Here is an 11,923-nt window from a genome sequence, read left to right as displayed (position 1 = left end):
GACGGGGGGCCTGGTTAAGATGGGGGGTCTGGTTAAGACGGGGGGTCTGGTTAAGATGGGGGGGGTCTTCAAGGTTCAAGGAACAAAAAGGTTGGGAACTAGAGTGTTCCAGGCAGCGCTACCTGTTTCCGTCAGCGAGGACGGGCTTCTCAGCGGGCGTGGTGGACTGGGAGGCGAGGCTTCCGGGTTCATGACCCCCCGCCCGGCGGGCCAGGAGCGGCGAGGAGGCGGAGGAGGAAGTAGGAGAAGAAGATGACGTGCTGCCGGGAGAACCGGAAGACTCCAGGACGTTACCATAGATACCTGCAGAGAGGGGAGGAGCCATATGAACGTTACCGTAGACACCTGCAGAGATTGATATTTCGCCACAGAACCTCATCTGACAATATTTGTGCCAGGGACCCCCCAGGGACCCCTCATAAAATTTTTTTTGTTAAAATGATTAAGAAATGTTCTTAATTTTTTTTTATTATAGGCGATGTATACCGCGTTAAATTGGTGAAACTGATCTTGATGATATATGAGGTCATTTAGCTGATAATTGATTGGTGGATAATTGTCACTACACAAACTTCTACGGGCTGGGGGCGGAGCCTGTCAGCAGGGGGTGTTGGGCGGGAGAAGGACGAAACTCTACGTCCTCCCGGTGGGGGCTCCTCACTCAGGGCCGGCCGCTGCTATAAGCAATATAAGCGGTATTTAAAAAAAAAAAAAAAACATTTTACTTTCATTTTTATTTTTACTTTCATATTGTAATTATGTCATGTATCTCCTATCCATCAACTAGTGTTATTATTTTAGTATGCAATAAAAAATGACAATGATTTTATAATGGGGGTGTTTGGGTGGGGGGCCACCAAACAAAAATCTTGCTTAGGGCCACGAAAATCCTAGGGCCGGCCCTGTCCTCACTGGCAGGTGAGTCAGTAGGACACAGCAGCAGTGACAACACAGACATGTGTGTGAGGAGGAATTAATTGGCGTAACGACTCAATTGGGGAGAAAAAGGGGGGGGAAAGGCACCAAAAAGAAGAAAAAAAGAAGAAGAAGAATACATATTCTAATTAGTATCTATTTCTTTCTATTTATTTTCTATTTATTCTGAAGATCTTTTAGGGGGAAATGTGTAGGACGGGTAAGAACGTCTCCAGGGCCCAAAATGGGTCCCCACCCCTTATGTTTGCTGCTCGGTGCGCTCACCCATAGAGAACTCAAAGCTGATTGGCTTGTCTCCGATCTTCCTGTCAATCAAGCTGGCCTCGAACACCGCCCCGAACAACAGGAAGCTGCCACTGTCCTCTGCATCCAACTGGAAGCAACGACACAACCATTAATCATCCAACCATCCATCCATCCATCCATCCATTATATCTACAGAGGAAGGAGGGGTGGGGGTTGGGGAGGGGAGGGGAGGCGGGACAGAGGATGCTACTACCAAGGTGTTCAACTAGGGCTGGGACTCGATTTAAAAAATTAATCTAATTAATTAGAGGCTTTGTATTAATCGCAATTAATCGCATTTTAATCGCATATCAATATTTGACCTGAGAACAGTGAAAAGCATTTTTTTCAAATGGATTTTGGCATATGTCTTTAAGTACATGTACTCAAGAACTGTACTTAAGTACAATTTCAAGGTATTTGCACTTGTCTCGAGTATTTCCAATTTCTAATACTTTTACTTCTACTCCACTACATCTCAGAGGCAAATATTGTACTTTTACTCCACTACAATTATTTGAAAACTTGATTATTATTATAAAACATACAGTAACCACTTAAGCCCTATATTGGCCATTTGCAACGCAACGCATTTTGAGGTTGTAGATCTGCTATTTTTGCTAAAATCGTCTATTTGTGTTACTTTTGTGTGACATAGAATGGTCGAAGTACAGCATTAATTTACAAAAAAGGTTAAAATACAGAGATAAGAGGGGTCTGCCCGACAGTATATGCAATGTGGCCCTCTGGAGTGAGTGTGGAAATATAGTGGCCCTCTGCATCATCAAAGTTGCATCACCCCTGACTTAACATGACATTCATGTCGGCCTTCACAGACACGACTTCACACTGATGACATCATACCTAAGGCGGGCCTTCCACGGACATGATCTCACACTGATGACATCATACCTGAGGCGGGCCTTCCACGGACATGATCTCATACTGATGACATCATACCTGGGGCGGGGCCTCCACGGACATGACCTCGGCTACAGACTTCCTGTCCTCCTCTCCTCCGGCTACGCCTCCAGCAGGAGCTTTGCCCTCCTTCCCTCCCGCCTTCAGAGGCTTGACCAATCGGGAGAGTTTGGAGTCCGCCCCGGGTCCTCCCGATAGGATCTCCACTGCCAGCTCTAGGTAGACACGCCCCCTGGAACCAGGAAGTCATTTCAAACCAGGAAGTGAGTTTTGTACTTTATTAAACGTTCAACGCAAGCGGGGGGAGGGGGGGGGGGGGCAGCTGTGGTTGGATCTCCAGATTTGATTTTATCCAATCAGGAGATCCAAACTTTTATCCAAACTTTTGTCTTGATGACTGATGACTGCATTTTTAAGCTACCAATTGAGCTGCAGCTCAATTGTGGCAACCTGTGAGTCCGAAGTGTACAGTTTGATTCCTGTTCCTGGCCATGGGTTGAGGTGTCCATGAGTGGGGTTCTTAATTGCTCCCCTGATTGCTAAATATGACCACCTTAGCTGGGTCAAGCTGAAAAGTAGTTTCCCCTGTTGGAATCATTTAAGGTCTTTATTATTATTATTATTATTATTATTATAAACAGTACCATGACCTCCAATATTGACCTTTGAAAACAAAATGCCGGTGCTACGTTGCTTATTTTATATTTTAGGTTTAAATTCAACTTCTTATAGTGGCAGAAGGGCACCCCCGACTAACCACTAACCGACTAACCACATATTGTCGCTATGGCGACAAAATGTATAAGCCTAATTAGAATACTACAATCCATCTGTGTTGGCTAGAAAGATGTAAAATAAATTGCAAACTTTTGTCATGATAACAGAATCTGTGACACGAGTTTGGAATCTGCATTATAAGCAACACAATACAAAGATTCATTACAATATCCACAATTCTCTGCTCAGCTGATCAGAATGCTCATTTGTTAATTGCATGGGCTGCTTTGTCTCAAGTTCAATCTATTCTGTTTCATAAGGCTCATTGTGCGTATTTTATTTCCTTTTGCATATTGCCTATTCTATTTCATTATTTGGTCCCTGTATCGCTGCTTGCAGCTATATTCATGATTATTATTATTATAATTATATTTTACGTCCATGTCTTCTTCACCTGTAAGTCACGCCCTCTCCAATGCCCTCGTTAAGCTCTGGGTTGTCATCAGCCAATGAGAAGTTACGGGCGGAGCCATAGAGGTTAACCCAGGCTGGACCAAAGGTTGGCAGAAAACCTGGTGGGGCGGAGCCATGGAGAGATGGAATGGTGTGAAGAGAGTGAAATAAAGGAGAAGATGATGGTTAGTGTGTACATTTCCATCCATCCATCCATCCCTCCCTACCTCTGTCTCCATCCTGTTCATTTGATATTTGCTTCAGATCGATGTAGTGCGTTCCTATGGCAACGTCGTTCATGCTCCCCTCATCCCATACCTGGAGAGGATAGAGGGGGAAAAGGTAGAAATAGAAACTTAACTTCCTAATGATTCATATTTTTTTGCCAGATCTGAAGCACACAGATGGCTTAATGTCAGTGGTGTAAAGTAACTAACTACATTTACTCAAATACTGTACTTTACTGTACGTTTCCATCCATACTCTTATGCAAATATGTGTGACTAAAAATCTCTTAACATTTTCATTTTCTTTAGACGAGAGCAGAGCAGAGCAGAGCAGAGTAGAGTAGAGTAGAGTAGAGTAGAGTAGAGTAGAGTAGAGTAGAGTAGAGTAGAGTAGAGTAGAGTAGAGTAGAGTAGAGTAGAGTAGAGTAGAGTAGAGTAGAGTAGAGTAGAGTAGAGTAGAGTAGAGCAGAGCAGGGCAGGGCAGGGCAGAGCAGGGCAGAACAATAGAATAGAATAGAATAGAATAGAATCCTACCTGGATCTTGATCCGGCGACAGAGAGGAGGAAACATCTCAGTGAAAACCATCTGTTCATTCCACACTGGATCTGCTGTGGATTTCTGAGTGGAAGTACGACCCTGAGGAGAGAAGAGAACACAATCTAACACGATACAACACAAAATAATAGAATAGAATCAAACAGAATAGAATAGAATAGAATAGAATAGAATAGAATAGAATAGAATAGAATAGAACATAACTTAATTGGTTGGTCGGCAGTACTGTATAAATTTCGTTCAACAATAACACATTCCTTGCCAATCACGTAGATCTACGTCAATGCAAATCCAACCGTTCACTGCCAATCACATAAATCTATGCCCCCCCCTCAGTGATTAGCAACCATCAGGGGATCGATCATACTGGAGATACATATTCTGTGACTACTTGAAAAGGTAAGAAAAATCGAACAAAAACCTGGCAGCAGCTACAAAAAGTAGTGGTGCCAGGGTTTTATACATTTTTCTTACCTTTTTATAAACCCACCATCAGCCTGAAGAAGAGGACCACCACATATAAACTCACCATCAGACTGAAGAAGAGGACCACCACATATAAACTCACCATCAGACTGAAGAAGAGGACCACCACATATAAACTCACCATCAGACTGAAGAAGAGGACCACCACATATAAACTCACCATCAGACTGAAGAAGAGGACCACCACATATAAACTCACCATCAGACTGAAGAAGAGGACCACCACATATAAACTCACCATCAGACTGAAGAAGCGGACCACCACATATAAACTCACCATCAGACTGAAGAAGAGGACCACCACATATAAACTCACCATCAGACTGAAGAAGAGGACCACCACATATAAACTCACCATCAGCCTGAAGAAGCGGACCACCACATATAAACTCACCATCAGCCTGAAGAAGAGGACCACCACATATAAACTCACCATCAGACTGAAGAAGAGGACCACCACATATAAACTCACCATCAGACTGAAGAAGAGGACCACCACATATAAACTCACCATCAGACTGAAGAAGAGGACCACCACATATAAACTCACCATCAGACTGAAGAAGAGGACCACCACATATAAACTCACCATCAGACTGAAGAAGCGGACCACCACATAAGGGTCTATCAGAGCTGTGTTGTCTCCTATAAAGGCCTTGGTGACATTAGCCATGATGCTGGAGTTGTTGCGCGGCAGACCCTCTGCGCGGAACACCTTCACGTAGAACCTCGCCCACGGGCGCTCTGAGGGGCAGCCCTCCGGTAATAATAGGTTCCTGGGGGGGCGCACACGCACGCACGCACGCACGCACGCACGCACGCACGCACGCACGCACGCACGCACACACACACACACACACACACACACACACACACACACACACACACACACACACACACACACACACACACACACACACACACACACACACACACACACACACACACACACACACACACACACACGATATATGATTATTTTGGGGGGGTCCCCAGTTTAAATATGACTATTTTGGGGGGTCCTCAGTTTATGATTATGTTGGGGGGTCCTCATTTCAAATATGATTATTTTGCGGGGTCCCCAGTTTAAATATGATTATTTGAGGGGTCCCCAGTTCAAATATTTTGCAGGGTCCCCAGTTCAATTATGATTATTTTGGGGGGTCCCCAGTTTAAATATCATTATGTTGGGGGGGTCCTCAGTTCAAATATGATTATTGTTCGGGGTCCCCTCTTAAAATATGATTATTTTGGGGGGTCCCCAGTTCATATATGATTATTTTGCGGGTCCTCTGTCTTACTTGTCGATCTGTTCGTCCGTGTCGGTGAACTTCTGTCCCGGCTGGACGACTTCGCCCTTCCCAGACACGCTGATGTCACATTTCAAGTAACCTTTGACCCCTGTGCTGCGGTCAGCAGGGTCAGTAAGCACCGCCCACTTATTGGTGAACTGGTGACCTGAGGGGCGGAGCCAAAGTGAGAGTTTTTTATTATTGTTACAGTACGGATTACTGATATATTATTGATTTCAGCTGTTACAATTCCAAACATGCAAACATGACTCACTTTAATTACTTCAGTCTATATTAGTAGCTTAATGACTGGTATAAAAATTCTATTGTCTTTTCTATGTCCAATGTATTTGTATCTAAGTTAATATAGTTAACATAAGTATAACTAAATGCAATTGAAATTAAATAAAAATGTTACTTTTCAGGATTCCAATTAAAAAATAGCAACAAAAAAAAACAGAATTCAAAATTAGGCAGTGGTGGCCTAAAGGTTAGAGGAGCGCCCTCGTTGCCGGAAGGTTGCCGGTTCAAATCCCCGGACCGGCAGGAAAAGTCTGGGTGGGGAAGTGAATGTTCACCACTTCCCCAACACCACTGAAGTGCCCTTGAGCAAGGCACTGAACCCCAACTGCTCCAGTGGAGCTGCGTAGTGGCTAACAGTATAAGACTGTGGTTGTACTAGTCAGCTCCCAGGTTTTAATGTGTCTGTCTGTCTGTGTGTTTCTATGTGCAGGGCGTTGCTGAAAATGAGCACTTGTGCTCAGCTACTACCCTGGGTAAATAAAGAACAAAAAAAAAAAAAAAAAAAAAGAAAATGTAGCAAAAATGCGTTTTGAGCTTGTAGATGTGCTATTTTTGTGTTTTTTTTTGGCTACCGACAGTAGTCTCGCGTCACCAGACTGTTGCCTCCCACAATTTACAAATGTTTCCGACATACAGTCTGGGACTCGGAAGCTCTGATCATGTGTAAGTGGAAAGCGGATGCCCCTCCCCTACCCACGTCCGTTTCAGCATTGTGCAGAGTCCGACTGGAATCAACGAATCTCATAAACATCGTTTATGTCTACTTGTGTCTTCTTTCACAGTTTTTTCGGCATTAATTCCATGATACCTTTCTCAGTTTTCTGTGATAAACAATCCTCGCACAAATAACATGAATCTACCGCTCCTATGACTATGCTTCCGCCTCGGTTCTGTTTCCACTAGGACTACAGGTCCGCGGGCACCGCGTCGTGATTGGTCGAATGTCTTTCCGGTCTGAACAACTTCCGTTACACAGCTTTCGGGAAGTGTAGTCCCAGACTCTATTTTAGCATTCAGAGATTGTGGAATAGTTGTCTGGTGACGCGAGACTATACCGACAGCATATGCAATGTGTTCCTTTGGAGTGAGTGTGGAAATATAGTGGACCTCTACATCATCCCTGCTGTAGCATGATCAAGTAAGATGTTAACCCATTCACTGCCAGACTTATTTCTGGCTGCGTTTGCCCACTGCCGGCGATTTTTCAGATTTTCTTCCGTTTTCAACTAGTCACAGAATATTTATCTTCAGTATGATCGATCCCCTGATGGTTGCTAATCACTGAAGCTTTCGCTGTGCTTCTGCAAAAAAAAAAAAAAATGTCATTGCGACCTCCCTCTCTTTATATACGCCGTTAAAAACAACATATCTCGGCAAAAATACATAGTAAAAGAAAAGAGCCGAGATACAGGCTTTTAAAGTAATAAGTTAACCAGGAAGTGGATAGGAGTCTAAATCTTCAAAAAATTATATCTCCTGGTTCTGTGGGCCAAAAAAATATATATATATATATATATATTTATTTTTTTCAAAAAGAAAAAAAAAAACATCCAAAAAGTCCTTTTAGTCGTTCTTGGCAGTAAATGAGTAAATTTACGAAAAAACACCAAAAGTAAGAATATATGGAGATAAGAGGTTTCTGTCCGACAACAACGCTACGTTCTCAGCCCAACCTTCCCTGATGGGTAAATAAAGATAAATACAGATAAATAGAGGCGGAGCAGGATGTGTATGACATATGTCACAGTTAAAGGTACATACTGCACTTCTCATTATGTCAAAGTTAAAGGTCAAACCGTTTAGCTGAAAGGTTCGAAGGGGGCGTGGTCGGCATGAGGACGACCTGTTGAGCTGCTAACACAAATGTGTACAGCTTTCACACAACAGGAACATCAGTTAACACAAGTAGAAAAGAAATAGAGCAAATACTGGGCATGCGTCTGAAGATGGGCCTTAGTTGTACAAATGAATGGATGCCGAATGTACTGGGAAGCCGACACACGCCACGCCCCTGTAGCCGACGTGATGCCAGTCTTTGATGACCTCGTTACATCTAGTTGACAACTGGACAGTGCCACAGTGCAGTATTGTGTGACCAGTGTATATTGTATAAGACTAGACGCGTCGCAATTCAGGGCAATTGCAGAGTGTGGTTGCGCCGACGCGAGTCGCGGGTCGCTGCAGCCGGGACTCGAGGAATACGCTGGGAGGAATACCGTCGGAGGCTTGCGCCAATTACATTGTCACATAACTCCTGAGATCACTTGCGTTTCATTTTGAGAGGATTGATCCCCCCAACATAAGGTTTTTGCATGAAACGGTTACATTTTGAGCATTTGTGGCGCCCCCTATGGATCAAAGTGGAAATGCTTTTGGGGATTTGTTGAGTAAACCACCCTTGACATGTGATTCAAATTTGGGATTGACTGAACGTTTTGTTTGTGATTTGTGGCCTTTTTTGTAAAACGGGCCCCTTCCGCTAACTTTGGAAGCCATTTACGGACGAACGGTATGGACTATCAAAATTCTGTTTCGGTCCAGATTATTGCATGGGTTCAGAGATCATGTGTACCGATTTTTGTGAAATTTGGAGAACATTTGTGGGAGGAGGAGCTAAAAGTGTGTTTTGAAGAAAATTAAAAATGGCGGAAAATCTATCCTGACGCAAATGGGCGTGGCCTATATGGGGAGTTGCGTCATGACCCAAGGAATCTAGGGAAAAAAGATTTTTATTCTACGACCTAAGGTTCAATAGTTAAAGGCCAAAACGTAAAGGGGGCTGTTATAGCGCCACCATGAGGCCGAATGGTGTAATTATTTTTATTACTAATTTCGCAGTAAATTATGAACCTCCCCTCCAAGTCTTGTAACTCTAGCCCTTACGGTTTCTGAGAAAAAAAATACTTGAAATCAAGTTTTTTCATTTTCCCATTAAAGTGGATGGTGTACTAATAAATCAATATCAATTAAACTATGTAACCAATCTCTTAGCAAAGTACAAGCGCACAATTCCCGGTGAAGCCGGTCATTTTGACATATGGCACTAAATTGGGGAATACAAACTGTGGGAGGAATAGCGGTTTGAAATAAAGTTTATCTAGAAATAAAGTTGGTAGAGTACTATAGTCTGGTTGCCCATTCGGGCAACCACACTAAATATGGCTTATTGATGTTATATGTATACATATTCATAATGTATACACAATATTATTCATAATGTGTAGCCTACTGTTCTGAGGCCAAATAATAAACCATAACCATATAAATGAACCCTTAAGTTGTTTTAGTGAAGTATATAGACATTTGCCATGTTATTCTGACAGTGAGTAAAATGGCCTATAGGAAATTCTGCTACCCAATAGACCCAACGTTGTAATATTACAACATTTCAATAAAACCTTACGAAAACTATTTAAAAAAACAACAACATTATATTTTCCTCTCCAAAGTACTCCTACAACACCATCTGAAAGGTTGAACTTTTTTTTTTGAGAGTAGAAATATATCCGGGTCTTTCAGGGTTAAATACATTAACACCCGATTCTATGTCTTCTAAATCCTAGCAGTTGTCTGACCCCTAACAGAAATGGGTGGCCCCTAGCAGACATGGGTGGCCCCTAACAGAATCACAATCAGACTTGTTCACAGGTGTACAGCTCCATCGTTTTGTTAGCAGGCTGTTTGTACATCCAACTTAAAATATTTACAGACAGACAGACAGACAGACAGACAGACAGACAGACAGACAGACAGACAGTTACCAGGTTGTTTGTAAACTGTACCCACGTCCACCTTAAATGTCCCCACACACGAACTCCTCAACATCTTAGAGTGGATGACCTGTAGTACAGACAGACAGGGTTAAGTACCAGACAGACAGACAGACAGACAGACAGGGTTAAGTACCAGACAGACAGACAGACAGACAGACAGACAGACAGACAGACAGACAGACAGGGTTAAGTACCAGACAGACAGACAGACAGACAGACAGACAGACAGACAGACAGACAGACAGGGTTAAGTACCAGACAGACAGACAGACAGACAGACAGACAGACAGACAGACAGACAGACATACAGACAGGGTTAAGTACCAGACAGACAGACAGACAGACAGACAGACAGACAGACAGACAGACAGACAGGGTTAAGTACCAAACAGACAGACAGACAGACAGACAGACAGACAGACAGACAGACAGACAGACAGGGTTAAGTACGAGACAGACAGACAGACAGACAGACAGACAGACAGACAGACAGACAGACAGACAGACAGACAGACAGACAGGGTTAAGTACGAGACAGACAGACAGACAGACAGACAGACAGACAGACAGACAGACAGACAGACAGACAGACAGGGTTAAGTACCAAACAGACAGACAGACAGACAGACAGACAGACAGACAGACAGACAGACAGACAGACAGACAGACAGAGTTAAGTACCAGACAGACAGACAGACAGACAGACAGACAGGGTTAAGTACCAAACAGACAGACAGACAGACAGACAGACAGACAGACAGACAGACAGACAGACAGACAGACAGACAGGGTTAAGTACGAGACAGACAGACAGACAGACAGACAGACAGACAGACAGACAGACAGACAGACAGACAGACAGACAGACAGACAGACAGACAGACAGACAGACAGACAGACAGACAGACATGTGGCCCTCTGTAGTGAGTGTGGAAATATAGTGGCCCTCTACATCATCAAAGTTGCATCACCCCTACGGTAGAGGGATGAATTAATTAACCAATTAATTCTGTGGCAGTGAATGAGTTAATGTGCTAATAGTCTATGTTCTGTTGATGAATTGAATGCATATACATAGGGCCACAATGGAAACAAGTCCCCAAATACTTGTTTGCATTGTCCTTTTTAGCCTTAAAGGGATAGTTCACCCCCAAAAATACTTTAGTCCTATGGATCACCCCATGGACACTTGAATTCATGGATATCTTTTGTGTTTTTGTCGCATTCCTAAGCCAATCATTTGATGACCGGCAGCGGTTCCGGTAGGAGAGACAAAAAAACAGTCTCCTCTGTGTCTCCTACCGGAACCGCTGCCTACCGGTCCGCTGGTCATTGAATTATTGGCTTAGGAATGAGACAAAAACTAAAAATATCTATATATTCAAGACTCCATGGGGTGACTAATCTATAGAAAAGAATCATTATTTTATATATTGTATAAAATTGTGTTTTAGATTAAAGGTTTTTTATTACTTAGTCTGCTCTTTTTTCCCTCTACACCTATAGCCTCTTTGCCAAAAATTGCCGATCTACAAGCTCTCAACGCCTCGAGAGCTTGTAGATCGGCTATTTTAGGCTAATGTTCCCCTCAGAAAAGGAATTCTAGGGTTCAAGTGGTTAATGTAAAAAAAAACGAAATCCTATCACACAAAGATTTGGCGGAACCCCTATAGTAGCTCTGAGGACCCCCTAGGGGTCCCGGACCCCCTGTCAAAGACCCCTGGTGTACAGAATTTGATTCCACAGTGTACTTACAGACAGCTTGATGACTTTATCAAAGAAGACCTCTTGATGGGCAAAGAAATCGAAGACAAAGTACTGTTGAGACAGAGATAAATGTGTTGAATACACTAGAACCCAGTGGTTCTCAACCTTTTCAGGCCGCAGCCCCCCAAAATAATCATATGTGAACTGGGGACCCCCCCAAAATAATCATATGTGAACTGGGGACCCCCCCAAAATAATCATATGTGA

General features: G+C 43.2%; 1 protein-coding gene across 8 annotated transcripts in view; it reads right to left on the bottom strand.

The window, feature by feature from the left end:
* fer1l6 (fer-1 like family member 6) overlaps window positions 1–11,923 on the bottom strand; it is an 80,998-nt gene that overhangs the window by 62,215 nt on the left and 6,860 nt on the right. For all 8 annotated transcript variants that reach the window (XR_014602766.1, XM_084085010.1, XM_084085011.1 and 5 more), the window contains 10 exons: window positions 11,705–11,767; window positions 9,938–10,016; window positions 5,883–6,039; window positions 5,171–5,357; window positions 4,075–4,176; window positions 3,540–3,630; window positions 3,314–3,431; window positions 2,182–2,374; window positions 1,201–1,309; window positions 123–303 (listed from right to left, as the gene is read on the bottom strand). Coding sequence is in view for 7 of the 8 variants with exons in the window: in XM_084085010.1 (XP_083941136.1) it covers window positions 123–303; window positions 1,201–1,309; window positions 2,182–2,374; window positions 3,314–3,431; window positions 3,540–3,630; window positions 4,075–4,176; window positions 5,171–5,357; window positions 5,883–6,039; window positions 9,938–10,016; window positions 11,705–11,767 (1,280 nt within the window). In the remaining variant the exon portion in view is untranslated. The remainder of the gene's footprint in view (window positions 1–122; window positions 304–1,200; window positions 1,310–2,181; window positions 2,375–3,313; window positions 3,432–3,539; window positions 3,631–4,074; window positions 4,177–5,170; window positions 5,358–5,882; window positions 6,040–9,937; window positions 10,017–11,704; window positions 11,768–11,923) is intronic.

Source organism: Gymnoscopelus microlampas (assembly GCF_963454915.1).
Source record: "Gymnoscopelus microlampas genome assembly, chromosome: 17".
NCBI lineage: Eukaryota > Metazoa > Chordata > Actinopteri > Myctophiformes > Myctophidae > Gymnoscopelus > Gymnoscopelus microlampas.
The sequence above is the reverse complement of the archived record's forward strand: the minus strand, read 5'-3'. Positions and strand labels throughout refer to the sequence as shown.